General features: G+C 35.1%; 2 protein-coding genes and 3 long non-coding RNA genes across 5 annotated transcripts; 4 read left to right on the top strand and 1 right to left on the bottom strand.

Moving 5' to 3' along the window:
* Positions 1-2077: 2077 nt before the first annotated feature.
* Positions 2078-6735, top strand: LOC132060055 (mitochondrial intermembrane space import and assembly protein 40 homolog). The gene is made up of 4 exons (XM_059452914.1): positions 2078-2229; positions 5060-5094; positions 5187-5312; positions 6269-6735. Exons 1-4 carry the CDS (start codon positions 2127-2129, stop codon positions 6476-6478), a joined length of 474 nt encoding a protein of 157 aa, XP_059308897.1. The 5' UTR covers positions 2078-2126; the 3' UTR covers positions 6479-6735.
* A 2708-nt stretch (positions 6736-9443) lies between these two features.
* Positions 9444-11928, bottom strand: LOC132060053 (uncharacterized). The gene is made up of 2 exons (XR_009415876.1): positions 11789-11928; positions 9444-9831 (listed from the first exon to the last, which is right to left on the bottom strand). It is a non-coding gene; the product is annotated as an uncharacterized LOC132060053 (long non-coding RNA).
* On the top strand, positions 11896-13374 carry LOC132060052 (uncharacterized). Its single transcript, XR_009415875.1, has 2 exons — positions 11896-12035; positions 13013-13374. It is a non-coding gene; the product is annotated as an uncharacterized LOC132060052 (long non-coding RNA).
* On the top strand, positions 12121-13007 carry LOC132060054 (uncharacterized). The gene is made up of 2 exons (XR_009415877.1): positions 12121-12241; positions 12616-13007. It is a non-coding gene; the product is annotated as an uncharacterized LOC132060054 (long non-coding RNA).
* Positions 13375-15156: 1782 nt separating the features above from the next.
* Positions 15157-18342, top strand: LOC132061544 (disease resistance protein RPP13-like). Its single transcript, XM_059454337.1, has 2 exons — positions 15157-15393; positions 15782-18342. The coding sequence occupies exons 1-2, from the start codon at positions 15348-15350 to the stop codon at positions 18340-18342; spliced, it is 2607 nt and encodes an 868-aa protein (XP_059310320.1). The 5' UTR covers positions 15157-15347.
* The last annotated feature ends 2452 nt before the right edge of the window (positions 18343-20794 follow it).

Below are 20794 nucleotides of genomic sequence, written 5' to 3'. Positions count from 1 at the left end.
CGAGTTGGTTATGACTTGTTTTGTTACTTGATTCGTCGGCCTTAGTGATTCAACGGTGACTGTAAGGGTCGTCGTTCAACTGATAAAAGTTACTTTAGGGATAATAAGTTAATGTTCCCCAACAGCTCACAGCGACAGAATCATAACTGTCATCTAAATTTTTTTAAAATTCTGTTTCTGATGATTGAACACCATTATGAGTACATTTAGGTGCCGTTTGGCCATAAATACCAAAAACAAATTCACTTTTTTTGGAATTTTTGAAGTTGGAGTTGAAGTTGGAGTTGTGTTTTGCCATAATTTTTTAAATTATAGTTTTTGGTGAATTGTAGTGTAAAAAAGTGAATTTTTTTTGAAAAACAAGTTTTTCTTGTTTTTGGTATTCCGGAATACAACTCCGGAGTTGTATTCCGAATATTTATGGCCAAACGCTTAAAAGTAAAAAAAGTGAGAAAAAAATTCGAAAAAAGTGAATAATTTTATGGCCAAACGGCTACTTAATTTGCATTACTATATTTCATTTCTGCAATGAGGTGAACTCAAAATGGCCGAAATGAATCAAAATAACTTTAAACGTGCAAACTTAACTTTGGTCAAACTATAAATTCTTATAAGCTGAAAAATCATAAGTTAAGAATGGTCCATATATAGTTTTTGGTTTATAAAGGCTTGACCTATAAGCACTTTGTGTGTTTGCCAACTGCGTAAATAAATCAAAAAATACTTATGAGTCAATTTTATCAGCTTATAAGCTTAGTCAAATATCTTTTACCCTGTCCATTCACCACCTCCATTAACCCACGCACAGGCAGTGGCGAAGCCACATAGAGCCGAGGGCCGAACCCCCTCGGCAGAAAAAAACACTGTTTTTACAAGGTTAAAATTATTTTTTATGTATATGTAGTCGATGTTGAACCCCTTTAGGCTTCTTCGTATATTTACTTTTTTATATTTTGAACCCCTCAGCGGAAACCTTGGCTCCATCACTGTGCACAGGGCACAAGGAAAGGTATGGAAAACAACAATGAGAGAATGGAGAAGGTATGCCAAAAGAGAGCCTGTGTAGAGGAAGGGAGAAGAGTTGCAGTAGTGACAAAAATAAACTTGGAAGAAAACTTATAATAAAGGTGGGGAGATGGAAAAGTTGTACCCCTAAAATTTTGTTATTTTTCTCTTTAATTCGTAAGTTCTATACCGTAAGGAATCTCTTGTGACTCTATTTTATTGCTCAATAAGTTGTCATTTTTTTTTTATGTTGAATGAACATAAAATTATGTAAAAAGTAGGTAAAATCTATCTAAACCACAATAATCACGTTGAATTGACTTATTGTATTGCCATTTGAATCGTGGTTGTCACTTAATTTGTCCAACTCAGTAAGTTCATCTATCCTGAACTAAATATTAAGATATTATTCTTACTTGAATTAAGATCCGAATGAAGCAAAAACTTGAAAAAATATCAATAAAAAGAAGTTCGATTCACTCTTCAGTGGACTTATTGAAAATAAATATAAACCAAGGATGGAATAAGACATCTAAAACTCAGGGATCATTTGGTCAGAAGACAAGTTATACTGGGATTAGTTATGATGAGATTAATTATCAAAACGGTTTAATTGTTTTATTAAAAATAACATGCATTGCATAATTTCTGAGAAGAAGTTGTTTGTTTTCAAAAACATCCCCCCACCACCTTTTTGATTAGAAAAATGGTTTGAAGAACCTTAGGGGTATTTTTTTCATTGTTTTATTTAGGGATAACTAATTCCGGTACTATTATTCTACCATCCGGAAGGGATAACTAATCTCAATACTATTACTAGTTACGTATAACTCATCCCAGGATTACTAACCAAACAAAAGATAAGGTACTAATACTAAATTTTTATCCTTAAGACTATTTATGTTTGTCCAACATATCAAACCATCCTGAGTAACACATATGACAAAAATAGGAACCAATGTGTAAATTTCATTTGCGGTAAACACCATGACTTTTTCTTTTTATTACTTCCTTAAAATAGGTCCACTAGTTTTTTTTTTTTTAAAAAAAGGACTCATTATAAAATAGCAAAGGTCATAGTGTCAAGGACCCAACAATTGTTAAGCAAAACAAAAATAAAAATGGGACAAGTGCAAAGTGATGCCATTGACAATCAATCTCAAAGTACTGATGATGATTCTGATGGTGATTCTCAACCACGTTCTCTTGATTCTTTGATTGCTGGTAACTCCTCAATTTTTTTTATTTTTTTTTGGATAAATGTTTGCTCTTTTTTCAAGAATCAAGATTCAAAGAATTGTATGGCTTAGTAACTGCACTATAAGGACTTACAAGTGCTTAACTTTTTTCCTTTTATGGGGGTAAGGAGAGGAGTTAAGGGTGGGGGTGGGGTGTGGATTTTTCTTATTATATATGTTTTTATTTTTTTTATTTTTTTTTGTATAGTGAAGTTAGGGGATGGATGCACCTATTCCTTTCTGCTCGAGCTACATATATGTATTATCAATTCCAAACCTGTGGGTCGACTATATGAATCCTCAGTTAAGTAGTTTTGAGGTTCATTTTACTCCACTACTCTCAATAATTTGTAAATATGGATCTAAACTAGAGATTATTTAAAATTCTGTACTTGTGGCTACATTTTTATAGCCCATTATTCATCTACTCAATGTTGAATTACTGCTTATTCGATCGGTCTGGCTTATTGAGATAGGACCTTCTCCATAGTGAATGTGGTAAGTGCAGACGGTGGATCAGGTGTGAACATCGACCAAAGGCGTCTTGGTGATATTTCCCATTTATCAAAAAGTATCACTATCGGTTCATTCTTCATCTAATTAGATAGATTGCTAAGAATGTCTATTAAAAGGAGCGGACTTATGGGGTTATAATGTATCCGCTATTTCATTAGGACAACACTTGCTTAGCCTTTATCTATCCAAACTGAACTAGTGTAAGGTGCTAATAACAATTAATTTTAATCCTAACTAGTTGGCATTGTTTCATTGTGTTATACTATATGTGTATGGTTTACATTTATACTAAGATATATAATTATATAAAGTTTGTATCTATTTTAACAAAAAAGTAGTAGGTATAGTAGCACTCCGCGCCCACGGATGTAACATCTAAATTCACCTATGGCAGTGAAGGGGCAGTTGTTGCTTGTGCGATTTCTTATGTGTTTCTATCTACCAGATGAAAGCAATAAACATAAAGTTATATGCATAATGGGGTTTCAATATTTTGATTGCGTAAAATTATTTGGAAGTGGCGCTAATTAAGGGAAGGTAATCTTGAAATGCAGTTTTACAGTTACTATTAAATATCCCACATTAGTTGAGGGATGGGTTGTTCATCTCATTATATGGTCTTGAGCAATCATCGCATGAGCTAACTTTTGGGGTTGAGTTAAACCCTCGGGTCTATATTTTTAACACGGTGTAAGAGTCAAACCCATCCCTATGCTTGTGTTTCCCAATGTTGGCCCCTGTGTTAATGTTATCCACGCTCCAAACACTAGGCTTGGGGGTAGAGGGAGGGGAGGGGGTAAGTGTCCCATATTGGTCGAGGGATGCTTTGCATCCTTTTTTAAAAACTGGTAAAGTTGGAATGCTTTGTATCCTTATATGATCTTGGCAATGCTCGCCTCATGAGCTAGCTTTTGGAGTTGAGTTTTAGTCTCAAGGTCTATTTTTAACACCGATTAAGGAATCTTTGGTTTTGTTTTTGCTTATATAATTTTTGTGTAATGATAATTGATATGTAATGTCATAACCGACCTCAACTATTTTGGGATCGAGGCGTTGTTGATTGCTTGCAAATGTTTTTACTGTTATGCTGTTTGGGCAACTGAGAAAAGTTTTGTTTTCGCTTCCCAAGTGATTAATTATCAGCCTATCACTGCTTCTTGGATGTATTGTTTTCTCACTGACTCTCATTTTGTAACTTTCTATACTGTTAGCTCTATTACTACGCTATATCTATACCCATATTGACCTATTGTTAGGGTGCTAATAACAACCAACCTTGATGCCAACTAGTTGGTACTGACACTTTGTATCCATTGTCTGTTCTTTGAACTACATATATCTAGTTTAAATTTACCAAAGAAGTAATAAGTAGAGTGGTAATCCACACCCACAAACTTAAAATGTAGATTCACCTTTGCTGGTTGGGAAAGAGAGTGAAGGGGCTGGTTTGTTGCATATGTGGTTTCATATGTTTACTACTACGAGATGAAACCAATAGCAGAGAGTTATATGCATAATGCGATTTCAATTTTTTTTTTTTTTTTGGGGGGGGGGGGGGCGCTTATCTGACCTTTTCTCATCATGTTTTCTCTTGAGCCGAGGGTCTTTCGGAAACAACGTCTCTATCTTCCGAGATGGGGGTAAGGTCTGCGTACACTTTACCCTCCCCAGACCCCATACTGTGGGATTTGATTGGGTATGTTGTTGTTGTTGTAATTTGCGGGGGTGGGGGTGGTAGTTAAATGGAAAGATAATCTTGAAATGCAGTTTTCCTGTTAAACATTAGGGAGTCTTGAGTTCCATTTTTTGGTTATGTAATGTATGTCTTTCATCTATTGATACGTAACATTATAGCCAACCTCAACTTCTTGGTTGAGACAAAATTGATTGATTACAATTTACAATTTCTGTCTATTTGCTGATTGGAAAACTGATAAAGCTCTGATTTCACTTCCCATGCGATTAGCTATCATTGCTCATTTCCACGTATTGTTTTCTCACTGATTTCTGCTTTTGCAACTTCCTCTACTACTTGCTCTATGTCTCTACAAGTGCTTTTTGTTATCCCAAGTTCCTAAAAGACACATTGTCTTTAGATCCAGTAACTGTAGTTGATCTGTTTGTATAACATCAAGGTGTGTATTAGATCTATTGTGAAAATATGCTAAGTAGCTATCCCAAAGACTTGAGCGTCATGTATTAATATTGATTGACTACTGCCTAATGATGTTTGGACCATGTTTTCAAGTTTTAAAAGACTCCTAAAACTTATCACAAGTTTTCTTCCTTTCTTCTTGTAGAAGCTGCAGCATATGGTGAAGATGGTGAGAATGAGGTTGGTTCAAGTTTTTCGGATCATAAACTAGCTCAATAAAAGTTGAAATTTGTTAAATATCTATGCTCAAGGAACTGAAACTCTACTTTTAGTCCATTGATGAGAAAGCTCGGAAAGCCCTAGAATGCCCTTGCATTGCTCATTTACGGAGTGGCCCCTGTGGCAACCAGTTCTCAGATGCTTTCCTCTGTTTTCTCAAGAGCACAGCTGAAGAAAAGGTAACTGCATTTGAATTCTCCCCTCCCCTCCCCCCCTTTTTTTTTTTTTTTTTTGTAATTTATGTTATTGGTCTATCTTGCTCATCTCCTGTGTAGAGATTCATTATTTTCTCTCCGTTCCAATTTAAGTGTTTTACTTTCCTTTTTAGTCTGTTTCAGAAAGAAAGTTCTCTTTCTGTATTTGGTAACTCTCTAATTCTAACCGTGTACATGGCTGGTTTAAGACCACAAGATTCAAAAGTCTACTTTATTTCTTAAGTTCCGCGCCTATTCCAACTAAGACACACTTAAATTGAAACCGAGAGAGTCTGTTTCATTTCATCTGATTTCATTTCTGGGAGTTGAATATTCCTTTATGAACTTGAAGTCATAAAGTGCCACATAAGTTGTAACATGGAAAAACATTGATCAGCTTATTAAGTTAACGTTGTATATAGTTCTTTGTTCTATATTAGGAGAGAAAGATTAAGATATGTGTGCTTTTTTTCTTCTTTTTTCTCACTTTTGATAAGGTTAGTCAAAAAAGATATATATATTTTTTTTCATGTTGTAAAGCTAACGCATCCGTTGTGGGTGGAAAAAATCAAGATCATGGTTTGCTGGAGGCTGATTTTTTTTTTTTTTTTTTTTGCTTAACAGAATTTTTGTTTTCCTTTCCCCAAAGTCTAGATAAATTTGCTACTACCTGTAGCGTGAATGCCACTGCACAAGACCAGGCATTAAAGATCATTCGTGACCATAGAATTTTGGCCTCCAACGTTGATGTTCCTCTGTAAATGACTTTGATGTAGTGTAACAAATAAGATCAGAAAGTTTGTCATCTTCCTTTCATTCATACGCAACAGTTAAAATGAAATTCGCAAAGATTGTCTTTTGAACAGAAAATGATGAAAAATGTGTTCTCATTTTTCTTTTCCATCCTTCTAACATGTGAAAATTCTTATTTCCCACTGTAGGGATCGGACTGCGTTAGTCCCTTTGTCGCTCTTCAAAGCTGCATCAAGGCAAATCCTAATGCATTTTCAAAGGACGCCCTCGAGGATGATGGGGATGATGTCAGCAAACAAGATGCTGTGCAGAAGGAGGAAACAGCAAAACAAGAATACAGAATCATCCCTCCTATTTGGTCTGTAGAATCAAAGGGTACTAAGCGTAATAAGCTCTAGATGGCTCGTCGTTATCTTTCGTTTTTTGGTCCTTTCATTCTAGGAAGCTCTGGTGGTATAACTACACTAAGTAGCAGAGTATTGCCAGAAAAAAAAAATCCCTTGTGATTTACATGATCAAACTGTTAAAGTTTATTAGTATGGAACTGTTGAGACTAGGCCATTGCTTCTAAGGAATTTTGGATTGGTTCAAGTTTTCATGTGATATCAACTTTTCGGTGTTATGAATTTCTATTTCATGGAAAATTTCACTCAAAGTCTCTTCCTTAACTCCTGCAAGATGTAGAAATAGAACTTTTAGCTTCAAATTTGACTATAATGAGTTACCCCCGGGATTAGTCGGGGCTCAAAGAGACTCGGACACCCGGTGCTTAATCAAAAAATTTGACTATAATGAGTTATGGGGACAATTCTGTACAATTGTTGGATGAGAATAGGAAGTATCCTGTACATTATCTTTGGTTAAGCTGCTTTTATCTTTGATCATGTACTGGGGATAATTCTATCATAGTTTTGATGATTGCACCAAGGTGAGACATAAAATTTCCAAGGTAATTATACTATTTTATGCACATATATTAATATCTTAAAATTCCAAATAGATGTATGGATAACTATTATAACTAATAACAATACAGTCTTTTAGTGTTACGACCTGATGCTCTGATCTTCATTTCTTTCTTAGGAATCGAATCCCTATTGGAGTCCTCCCACCCCATAGAAAGGGGTTAACCTCCTCGTTAGCCGGACTATGAATAGGAGAAAAGATCAATGAAAGACTAGAGCGCGAGCTAGCTGATCTACCGACAAGTCCCTTTGTCTACGTCGTCGAAGAGATGGTCTTGGGACCCCGGGGCTTTCGATTCGAAAAAATGTGGTGCGGGTTCATCCTCTCTCCTTGGAATACCTCTTTTGTGTGTCTTTCTCATGATGAGAATAGAACATGGAGAGATCAGGCCCAAAGCGAGCTTTCTTTATTTAAGAGACGAGTTGAATTGAAAGGCTTCTTTTCGCTCTCTGTGGGTTTAATTGGTCTTAATTGATTTGGAAATACTAGTATACTAAATGGGTTGATTTTTTTTTATTCTTGTTGCCTTTTTATTACTTTGTTCACTATTAACTTGTAGTCTCTAAATTGTATTAAGGTGGAGTTCGGCATATTTACAACTTACAAGTTCTCTAAATTGTATTAAGGTGGAGTTCGGCATATTTACAACTTACAAGTTAAGTATAAAATTTATGTAAAAGGTACATGTTATGCACTTTTTGTATAAGTATTTCTCGGATATTTTATGATCAATCGTGGGAAACAAAAAAGTTTATTTTAGAGTAATAAATACTTTTGGTACGGAAAATCATGTAAAACATTAATGGCTTTGGCAGATATTTGGATTCAACAACCCACACTAGAATAATTTATCTAAACTCACGCTTTGACATATTTCTGGATTCCATGCTCTATCAACTTAATTTTGATATTAATCGTAACAAATTATTAACTTGTAAAATATTAATGTTAGGGGTTAATTGCAACAAATAAAGACAGAAAACACCCTGTCAAAATGAGCAAATGTGTTCCATTTTTCAGCGAGTTATTTTAGATATCGGTTTATTTTTTAAACTTCGACAAATTTAAAGGGTATTGATGATAGATTTAAGTAAAAAGTAAAGGGTAATTTTGTCTTTTGGTGTTAACCCATGAATTGTTATTCCATGATATAATAGGTATAAAATAATGCACGTATTAGTGTATATGTTTAACCCATGAATTGCTATTCCATGATATATTAGGTATAAAATAATGCACGTATTAGTGCATGAAATTATACCCAGATTAGCGATGCATGACTTAAAAAACTAGTAAACACTGGATAAGCAAATACTAAAATTTATACCATGGTTATTTTACCCAATCCACCAAACCAAACGAGTCCTTTAGGCAGGCAAATGTATCGTATTGGCTAATTTTCAACGATATTAAAATTTACTAAAATTTTAATAAATATTACATTTAAACTTATAATTTTAATAGTACGATAAGTTTCGTATCAAGAATCTTAAAGGATCTAATTCATTAAGTTTAAATCCTAAATACATTTCTGCCCTAGAGGCACATCTGGTAAGATGTATTTGACAAAATAATCACCGCACAAAAGATATGCTTTATTTTCTAATGTATTCGGGAAGAAAATTTAAACCATGAAACTCAGTACAAATAAACTCTTAATCGCAAATAAACTCAGTACAAATAAACTCTTAATCGCACAAAGATAATCTGCTTACACCTCTTAATCACACAAAGATAATTTGCTTTGGACTCAATCACACAAAGATAATTGGCATACAACTCTTAATCACATAGATAATTTGCTTGGGACTCTTAATCACACAAAGACAATTTGCATACAACTCTTAATCACATAGATAATTTGCTTGGGACTCTTAATCACACAAAGACAATTTGCATACAACTCTTAATTGCATAGATAGTTTGCTTGGGACTCTTAAATCACACAAAGATAATTTGCTTATAACTCTTAATCACAGAAAGATAATTTGTTTACCACTCTTAATCACACAAAGACAATTTGATTAATACTAGTAATAATCTAAAGCGACAATAGGGTGGTAGCGCTTTTATTAGTTGAAACAAAAAAAAACTACATGCAGCTTGTGAATGCAAAAAAAAGCCACGGAAAATTAATGACTCATCTTCTTTAAACCAACTTCAAGAAGGCTCAACTTTCCCCTATATATGTACACATCAATATATGAACACGGTGCTATCAAGAAGTTGTAAAGCATGGAAATAATGGAGGATAAAAATGTAGTAGTAGAAGAAAACACCAAAAATTACAAGGGAAAAGTGTGTGTGACGTGTGCATCGGAGTTTTGTAGCTTCATGATTGATCAAACGCCTTCTCTTGTCTGGTTATCATGTCATTGGCACGGTTAGAGATCCAGGTACATCGAACTAATCATACTCTCATTACTTGTCTATGTCACATACAATGGCGAAAACAGAAATTCTAACGAAGGGACTAAAAAAAGAACACAAGAATTCCATAACAAGGATTCAAACCTGCGACCTAAAGCAATTTTTGAACCACCTATGCCACTACCCTAAAGTTTTCCATGTACAAGGGGATTCAACATATAGATAAAGAACTCCGGTTCTTTCTATCCTTTTAATATAATTTTCCGACTGAGGGGATTCAATTGAATTCCCTTCATGCATTGAGGGTGGCTAATTTGGTGAGCTCCTTGCCTTCTACAGTTGAGGTAGATGGCTCAAACCCATCAGTTGCATAACACCCCTTTTCCTTTTCCCTTCATAAGATGTAGCTCTGCCCCTGCATATATTTGTATTGAAATCAAATAGTTACACACAATCATAAGCCAAAATACTCACTTGGGAGAGTCAAAATATAATTTATACCTTTCAAGGGATTCAATATATAGTATATATACACTGATAAAAAATTGATCTATCTATATAGGTCAATAGACTCCCCATGAATAAGGGTTTCTTTTCGGGCAGCCGTCCTATAGGTGGTAGGGTAGTTTTGTACCGCTCTGCGGCCAATCTTCCTAACCACACACAGGCCTGGCTTAGAGCGCGTGAAATATATAGTATATATACACTGATAAATATCAGTTTGACTTTATGTACAGAAGGGTACTAAATTAGTAGTTGCAAAGATAGTTTGATAGTGAGAATAGGGTGTGTTCAGTATGGAGGAAATTTTCTATGTTTGGTTGGTCAACATTTCCTCTAGGAAAAACAAGTTTCTTAAAAGTCAGAAGATTACTTCCCTTATAAAATTAGGGAAAACAAGTTTCATAAACGGCATTTCATGTTAGATTATCTCCCTGCAGCCCTAACTCTCACCCCCATTTCCCCCTTGCCCTTCCCCACCGCTACCCCACCCCCACCAATCCCACTTCCACCCTTGCAGTGTTTGCCTAAATTATATAAATGCTCTTTAGACTACTTTTTCTGTTTACGCATCAAACACCAGAAAATGAGTAAGCAACCTACTTACTTTCGAGGAAAACACTTCCTTCATACCAAACACATCCTAAAATTTAAATATTTTCTCGAATTTTCTTGGAAGTTTTATAGAAATAGAATGGGATCAAACATTTTGACACTTACCAAAATAAGAACAGTGTCATATAAATTCAGATGGAAAGTATAAACAATGATCTCACCATTTTACTCTTTCCATGCAAGATTTGGTATGTACTATCAAAGACCCTAGCTGAGAAGGCTGCTTGGGAATTCTGTAAACAAAACAACGTTGATCTTGTTACATTACTCCCCTCTTTCATCATTGGGCCAAGTTTGCCTCCAGATTTATGTTCAACACCAAATGATGTTCTTGGTTTGCTTAAAGGACAGACAGATAAGTTTGAATTCCATGGAAGAATGGGTTATGTTCATATAGATGATGTAGCACTCTCTCATATACTTGTCTAAGAGCATCCAAATGCTCATGGGAGGTTCCTTTGCAGCTCAAAGGTTCTTGACAACAATCAACTTGTCTCAGTTCTATCAGAGCACTACCCGTCTTTGCCTATTCCTAAAAGGTTAGTATAATCCCAAGAAGAGGCGTATTCATTATATAAACTATGGGTGCATTTGAACCTATTGTCTCAAACTCAAGTTACATACAGTCAACCTCTCTATAACAACGATGTTTATTCCGATTCCGATATTTTTGGCTGCTATAGTGAAATGTTGTTATAGAGAATATATAACATAACATGAAAGATCGGTTCCACAGAAGATATGGTTGTTATAGTGAGATGTTGTTATAGAGAGGTCTGACCCTTTTTTTTTTTTAAACCAAGAAAGGTCTGACTGTATATGTAGTGGCGGATTATAGCAGGAGTTGTCATCTGACATTGCTTTGCTAAAATTTCGCTATACAATGTTTTGTAGAAAATTTTTGTGCAAATACAATAGGTTAGCACCACTTCAAAATAATACAAAGTAAACATTAATTTAGAACATGAAGTAACGCCTTAAATGCCCTACAGCTCAAGTCACAACTACATGTACAAGCCAAGTTCTGTTAATAGGACGATAACACTTGCACAAAATCCTGTATATGTTACTATGCATATAGAAGTGAAAAAGTAAAACCTATGTATGTATGTGAGTATAGTAAGAAAAGAGAGTGCACTTCACTGCTTTGAGATCTTGGATCCGTCTCTGTGACCTAGAAATATCTACAGCTACATCTTTATTCGTTATCTCTGCTAAAATCATATAGTAATAGAAACTAGAAAGAAATGCAGTACCGTTTTGATGAAGATTCACATTTGCCAACACTGCTATTTCTGGTTTAAGGAACTGGATCGCCTCCCTATGAATTCAACACTTCGAAGCTGGAGGGCTTAGGAATGAAGTTCAAGTCCATTAAAGAGATGTTAGATGATTGCATCACATTCCTCAAAGAGAGAGGCCTTATTTCTTCCATCTAAGATACAACATTTCTGCATAAAAGCTCTGTAATGAACCTTGGATGTTTTATTTTACGTATCTCATGTTCTGATCCTTTGTTGTCTATACCAATGATGACCTCATCACCATATTATTAAAATGAACCCGTGCTGCTGCTGCTTAGCATTTATGACATAAAATAAGCACATACACAATCCACATATAAAATGTCATAACAGATATAGCTGTCCTATGCAGAATCCAAAACCAAACTTATCAACGCTTTAAGTTTTGTAAACCTGAAAAAACGAGTGATCAGGAATCAGCTAAAGTTTATGACCGCTCAAGATTAGAAATAGTTGCACGTATAATACACAACAACAACTAGCTAAAATAGAAAAGTATGAAACACCAGCCTTTGAAGCGCATGATGATTGAAACTCTCGCTTTTATCATAAATTGAACCGACTACACTGATAAGCTACCAAGGAATATAACATTAGAATTTCTCACTTTGAAACAACACTAGATCAAATCAGACAATAAAAGGACAGCAAAAGGAAAAAGAACACATTTTTGTATTCACTTCCTAGTAATAAGATTAAAAACGGAAAAATTTACCCAAAAAAATGTAACATTTGATTGTGAGCCTATGCGTTGATTACTTACACAGCCTCATAAACAGGCAATGCCAATGAATCAGAAAACTTCAAATGAAAAGCTCTAACACCACCCAATTTTTTCGGAACAAACTCAACAATTCCTTCAATGGCAGCTAAAACATTCTCCACAACTTCACCATTTTCCATTCCTCCTCTCCCAATTTTCAAAACACTACAAGTCCCACTCCCTAAACACAACAAAGTCGACGAACATGCTCTTTCTATATTATTACAGCTGCACGTATAATAAACATAAGTAGATAAAATAGAAAAGGATGAAACAACTGTCCTTTTGAGCACATGATGATTGAAACTCTCACTTTTATCATAAATTGAACCGACTACACTGATAAGCTACCAAGAAATATAACATTAGAATTTCCCACTTGAAACAACATTAGATCAAATCAGACAATAAAGGGACAGCAAAAGGAAAAGGAACATATTGTTGTATTCACTACCCGGTAATAAGAATTAAATGGGAACACTTCATCCAAATTTACCACGAAATATAACATTTGATTGTGATCGAGCCTATGCGTCAATTACTTAGGCTGATTTCTAGCTGGAAAAATCTTTTGAAGAGCCAAGATTTCACTTTCTCTACTTCTTTTTCTTCTCAGTATTTTCTCTTTGATCAGGCAAAGCCTCATACACAGGCAATGCCAATGAATCCGAAACTTCAAATGAAAAGCTCTAACACCGCCCAATTAACTTACTTTTTCACTTAATTTTTTTTGTTATAACTCATTTTGCTGCAACTTTAATATAATTTATATCGTTCATACTACTTCCATGGGACACACGTGCAACGCCCGTGTCCAAAACTAGTGAAGTAAAAATTGAGGCGTGACATGAATTTCCTCAACGAAACAACTGAAGCAACTTGAAAGTGAAAATCAGTAAGAACTTAAAGGTAGATAAAACTGAGATTTCCACTCCTCAACAGTGCGAACAAGGTCCGAATTTCTTACAGTGACATTTTTTCAAAACACCTGGCAATTGTTTTTTTTTTTTGTGTGTGTGTGTATGTGTGTGAAGGTAACAGTAGTACCTATAGACTAAACCAGCACATAGGCTGTGCTGAAAACCATATTTACTTTAGGCAAAAGAAAAACTGATCCAACATTCTAACAAGATCCTAGAATATCCATAATGGACTCAGTATCTTCTGGATATATCTGCTTACACCAAAAACAAAAAAGTCTAATGCAATTCAGTTTGATCTTTTGTGCTTCATTACTAATGTCCTCAAAACACCTGGCACTTTGTATAACGACATTCACATAAAAAAAAAAAAAAAAAAAAAAAAAGGTCAGCCATAACACCATGCATATCCATGAATCAAGATAGGCCAAGAAGAAGGTCAAAAGAAAATAGAAGTTCAAACTCATCAGCAAGAGTTGCAGAGCGAAGGCAAGAACCAAAAAACAAAACAAATAGTGTTTATATGCATTGATAGTCTAAAGAAGGGAAAAAGAATAAAAAACAATCAGAGGCAGCATATGGGTGTTCGTAAAGGCAGAGGATGAATAAAAACATCAGAAAACACAAAAGGCAAATGACACTGAGAAGAGCAAATGGAGAAAAAAATTAGAAGAACACATTGTGCTTGTTATGTGAGGCACAATGTAAAATGTCTGATCATTATTCTGATGGAATAATACAAAGTCAAATGATTGTATAGAAAGATGCTTCCAAACCAATTTTACTACTCCTATTTAATACTCAACGGGGCCATAACATGGGGAGTTCCTTGGCCGTTCAAATTAATTTTAAATTTTCTGGGGAATGTGTATGAACAATGAATAATACTGTAGTTGTTAATGTCAATCGGCATTTGATGTTATTGTTTTAATTAATCCAAAAAGAAGAAACTAAACTAAAATATACTTAACTCTGTAGTAAACACTACTACAAATACTCGACAATGGGGAAGATGATTGTATTTAACAAACTGAAATAGGAAATTACAATTGGAAAACTAAGAAATGAAACGATGGACAATAAAAGAATGGGATGACGAGTATTAGCTTTTTAATATAGATTCTATTCTGAAGAATAGATGAGAAGTTCACATAACCCCAATTCTTAATCACTGTATATGCAAAGATGCGCGATTACTTATCATCAAGATCCCATTCAAACATCAATTAAGCATTTACAAATAGTGGTTCAGGCCCATTCATAACAAACTCTATATCAAACTTATTTCTGGCAGCAATTAGCAGCCAACTTTGATTTGACTGTCTCCTATAAAATCAAATGATTGTATACAAAGATGCTTTTCAGGTCTCCCACTCCAAACAAACCAATTATACTACTACTACTATTTAATACTCGATATATAAGTTAAATTAATTTCTGGGGGATGTGTACAAACAATGAATACAAATCCAGTTAGTATTAGTCCAAATTGGAAATTATTGTTTTATGCAGAATGATTACGATCAAAAGTAATATGCATATCCTGTTTCTTTTTTTTTTTTTTTTTTTTTTGGTGGGTTGGGGGTTGGGGGGTGGGGGGGGGGGGTTGGACAAACATCAATTATTGAGGGTGGATGCAAGTGGCTGGTCAAACTTGAAACAATTAAAATATCAGAGTAGTTAAATGACAGCTAGCAACATATTAAAATATACGTATCAAACTTCTTTCTGGCAGCAGTTGCAGCCAACTTGATTTAAATTTCTCCCATATGCCTTTTTTAAATAAGAGGAAACAGCAAAGGGGACAGCGACCTTATATGCCTGGTGCATGTATTGCTGTAACACCAGATTCAAGAAGGACAAAACGAGAAAAGGTAAAAGAAGGATTTAAAACTTTTTTTTATATTGTCCAAACAGAATTATTAAGTGGTGGACCATTGTACAACACATATTATTGTTACTTTTAACTTTTCCCCACATATATTTTTCCACAAGCCCCATGTTCATCTGTCGGATTTTTTATGCTTTTATTAATGGACCATCTTAAACACTCAATTCATTAACACAAAAACAGTATTCATCTCTTATCAAACTCACAATCAACGGCTTCAGTTTCTTCAACTTGATCTTAGTTTTATCTCTACTGTTTCTCTTTCTCCAGCTTTCTTCCAATATTTTCCATACAACCCCTTTTTTTCCAGCTCTGAGCATATTAAATATCAAGCCTCTTGAAAATGGTTGATGCCTCTGTGTCATATGCAGTTCAAAAACTGGGGGATTTCCTCATACAGGAAGTTAACCTGCGTTTAAGTCTGAGAAAGGAAGTGCAGTGGCTTCGAAATGAGCTTCTGTACATGCAGTCTTTCCTCAAAGATGCAGAAGAAAAGCAAGTTGGAGATCATAGAGTTCAACTATGGGTGGCTGATATCAACTCTGTTGCTAATGACGCTGTCGGTATACTAGAGACTTATAGCTTTGAGGCTAGTAAAGGCGATGACGATGGATTTGCTAGTCGTCTCAAGGCTTGTGCTTGCATCTGTAGGAAGGAGGCCAAATTCTACGATATCAGCAAGGAGATCCAATCCCTCAAGCAGCGAGTCGTGGATATCTCTCGCAGACGAGAGACTTATGGTATTAGAAATATCGATAATATTGCAGGAGAAGGGCCAAGTAATCGACCAAACAATCGGTCTGCCATGGTTAGAACACTGAGGAGAACTACCTCCTATGTGGATGATCAAGATCAGATTTTTGTTGGCTTTCAGGATGTTGTAAAAAGATTGCTAGCTGAACTTCTCAAAGCAGAGCCTCACCGAAGCGCCATCTCCATTTATGGCATGGGCGGGTTAGGCAAGACTACTCTTGCGAGAAACCTCTACAATAGTCCTGATATAGTTTCTAGCTTCCCAACACGGGCTTGGATATGTGTTTCTCAAGAGTACAATACTATGGATCTTCTTATGAGTATCATAAAATCTATCCAAGGACGCACCAAGGAAGATCTAGATTTGTTGGAAAAGATGACTGAAATAGATCTAGAATGTCACCTTCGTGATCTATTAAAAGAACGCAAATACCTTGTGGTGGTCGATGATTTATGGCATACAGAAGCTTGGAAAAGTCTGAAAAGAGCATTCCCGGATAGCAAGAATGGCAGCAGAGTCATTATTACCACGCGGAAGGAGGAAGTTGCCGAAAGAGCAGATAACAAAGGTTTTGTCCATAAACTCCGTTACCTTGACCAAGAAGAGAGTTGGGACCTCTTTTGCAAGAAACTACTCGATGTTCGGGTAATGGTCCCAACAATGGAAAGGCTAGCTAAGGATATGGTGGACAAGTGTAAAGGCTTACCTCTTGCAATTGTTGTATTAAGTGGACTACTTTCGCATAAAAAGGGACTAGAACAATGGCAAAAGGTGAAGGACCACCTTTGGAAGAATATTAAAAGGGACTCTGAAAAGGACTCTGTTCCTATCTCCAACATACTCTCATTGAGCTACAATGATTTGCCAACTGAGCTCAAAAAGTGTTTTCTTTACTTCGGTATTTTCCCAGAAGATCATGTGATCCCTGCGGAAGACATAACGCGGTTGTGGCTGGCGGAGGGATTCATACCAAGAGAAGAAGAAAGAATGGAGGATGTCGCTGAAGACTTCCTGAATGAGCTGATAAGACGAAGCTTGGTTCAAGTAGCACGTACATTTTGGGAAGAAGTTACTGAATGCAGGATTCATGATCTACTTCGGGATCTTGCTGTAGAAAAGGCATCGGAGGAAAAATTCTTTGGCATTTATGATCAAAGAAATCACCCCATATCCGCCTTATGTCTCAGACATGTCATTCATGGTCAAGCACAAAGGTACCTCTCACTTGATCTTTCTAACTTGAAGTTAAGATCAGTTTTGTTCTTCGATAGAGATTTTTATAAGTTAAGTCTTATAAAGTTCCGTAATCAGTTCCAACATATATATGTGTTGTACTTGGATTCTCGTGGTGGCAATACATCTAAATTACCTGATGCCATAGGAAGTTTGTACCACCTTAAGTTCTTAAGATTGAGAGGTATCCGTGTTCTTCCCTCCTCCATAGGCAACCTCAAGAATTTACAGACACTTGATGTCCAAAACAACTTAGACCGATGGCAACTACCCCCGGAGACAGCTGACCTAGTAAATCTAAGACATTTACTTGCTCCATATTCAAAACCTCTGAAACATATAAACAAACTCACAAGTCTTCAAGTTCTTCAAAGCATTCGTTGTGATCAGTGGAAAGATGTTGACCCAGTTGACTTAGTCAATGTTCGAGAATTAAGCATGTATTATATTAAGAAATCTTACTCCCTAAACAACATCAGCAGCTTGCAAAACCTTAGCAACCTCGAATTGTGGTGTGATGAATCATTGCCAGCCCTAGAATTTCTTAGTTCTTGTCAAAAGCTCCAGAAATTGAGGTTAGAAGGGAGAATAGAAAAACTGCCGCCGTCAAACCCATTTCCAAATTCAATCACAATGATGATCCTTTCTAGCTCATACCTCATGGAAGATCCGATGCCTATTCTGGGAATGTTGCCAAACCTAAGGTATCTCGAATTATTATGGAAAGCTTATTCAGGAGAAGAAATTACCTGCAGTGATAACAGCTTCAGTCAACTGGAGTTCCTTCGTCTTTTTGATCTTGTGAACCTAGAAAGATGGGATTTAGGCACAAGTGCAATGCCTCTGATTAAAGGTCTGAGTATCAATCACTGTCCAATGCTAAAGGAGATTCCAGAGAGAATGAAAGACGTGGAGAGGTCGGAGATGTCTGATTTATCAGCTTAGGAACTCTGATTTTAGAGTTTGACAGAGCAAGAGGAAGAAGAAGAAAGCGCAAGTTGTACAGCTGTAGCCACAATAAAGGCAAAACTGTAAATAAATTAGTTTACCTTTATTTTTAATACTAGTTTGTTAGGGAATTAATTATAGGATTTCATCTTCACCATCTTAGAAGGATCCTTTCCTTGTGCATAAATACAGCGATTCTATGCAAACATAATTTTGTGATGTTTTGATTAATTGTTCTACTGTATGTTATCTTATTTATTCACATATAAAACAATGCTTTATGTAATACTATGTTAGTACTGCTTAATCTGATTATCTCCCTAGAAAACTAATTTGATTAACTTAAGACATTTAATTTGCTTGATATGGAGAAACTCTGCAAGTTGGCAAATTAGCAAATCTACAAATACTTAAATACATTCATTATAATCAGTGGAAAAATGCTGATCATAACGAATCTTAAAGAATTAGTTGTGGAAGGTATTAGGAATTCTTACTACCATAACGGTTTGATCAATTGATGTTATATTTTTTATAAAGGTCTTATAATAGCGTATTAATTTTGTTATGAATTATGATTTGCTCATTTGGTAAGATTGTATAAGAATTGAGAAAGTTTTGATGGTTTCACAACTTGTGGGGGGGTTTTTATGTTTATGAGACAAAATACAATTTAAAATCCAAATTGCATGTCCAAGCAAAAATTCAATTTCAAATCGTCATGATTTCAAATTTTTGATTTCATATCATGTCCAAATGACTCCTTACTTTCTTTTTGACTATTTTAGAAAAACTTATTTATATATTTAGTAAAAAATTTAATTGCAACATTCATATTATATCATCAATTTTTAAGATTCAAGAAAACATTAAATTCGTACAAAGGGTTCAAAGGAATACTAAAATAGTATGCCTTAAAATTCGAACCCGGTCTAAACTAATTTTTCAATTTTTTTTGCCACTAAACTAAAGAATACCTTACCACACGCTAGTAGTAAAAATTTACTCACATTATATTGAGTGCTCACACCAAATAAGTAGATGCATAACATGTGTTTGCATATAGAATACTAACTTTCGCCAATTCAAAATCCAGCCCATTTGAAGGACAAAACGTGCAATTTCTCCAATTCAAAATCCATCCAACATAGATGCTCACAGTTAACAATAAAACTTCCAAATCGTGTTTTTTTATGAAGAAAAAAATAGTCACAGTTCAAATCCAGATGCCAACTAACTCAATTCCCTGTCAAATTACTCAATTTGTCAATGAATCCCTGAGCAACACATAGTTTAGAGTTACCCATATCCACTTCATAATTTAATCAATTCAAGTGCCAGAAAATTAATCACAATGCAGGTTACCTCAACTATGTTTTTCATAGTGACTAGATTAATGTCACCATGATCAATTAGACACCAAAATACAATTACATATGCCTGAAACCCCACAATTTCCAAGTTTTCATATCACAATTCAATCTCTTAACTTAATTGTACTTCATTCATAATGATACACATAAGATTAAAAGCTAAATTCATAGTTAAAGTTCGATTCAGTGTTTTCAGAGGCGTTTTCGGGGCAAGTCCCGGGGTAAGCCCCGAGACGAGGCGTACTAGAAACGCTCCGGGACGCAAATGAAAGGCGTAGATCCATAGGGCGTACGCTTTCGAATTTGGGGCGTAAGTCCCAGACGCAAAAACGTAAGCCCCGGGCGTAAAGGCGTACACCCCGAGCGTTAAATTTAATTTTTATTGTTTTAAAAGTATTTTTGCTACAAATTATGATTTTTATCATTGGTATAATGATATTTATACATTATGTTATCATGTTGTAGTGGTTTTTCCTAAAATATATAAATAAAGAAAGCAACTCTCATAGAAAATAACCTGCCATAAATAGACGATTATGCCTGAAATTAATATGATAGAGATTTCAAACCACTATGTTCTTAAAGCAACTTTATCCATTCTCTGTCATTGCTCTTACACTTTTTGCCCTTCTCCTTCTTTGAATATATAAATAAAAGTCGGTGCAAATATTAGTTGAGGGTGGGAAGGACTAATAAATCTGGAGAATGATGATGAAGTGAATGAAGATTCCATTTTAAAGATTATTTAGGCTATTATCATGTTTTGTGTTGCTACCTCTCTCAAATAATATTTAGAATAATTCTTTTTAAATTATTGGTGATTTATTTGCTGAATTTTAATAAAAACTTTACTTTTGCTTATATTTTAGTATTAAAATTATTAAATTGAAGATACATGAGACATACGCTCTGTAGATCTATGGGGCTTACACCCCATGTCTCGAAGCTTACATCTCGCCCAGTGCTACATAAAACGTCTCGCCTTACGCCTCCGCCTCTTAAAACACTGGTTCGATTCTTACCTCAAATATGTGAAATCCATGGATTATGGGGACATGTAACCTTTTATTCTTACA

This window comes from Lycium ferocissimum, chromosome 6 (assembly GCF_029784015.1).
Source record: "Lycium ferocissimum isolate CSIRO_LF1 chromosome 6, AGI_CSIRO_Lferr_CH_V1, whole genome shotgun sequence".
In the NCBI taxonomy this organism is placed as follows: Eukaryota; Viridiplantae; Streptophyta; class Magnoliopsida; order Solanales; family Solanaceae; genus Lycium; species Lycium ferocissimum.
The sequence above is the reverse complement of the archived record's forward strand: the minus strand, read 5'-3'. Positions and strand labels throughout refer to the sequence as shown.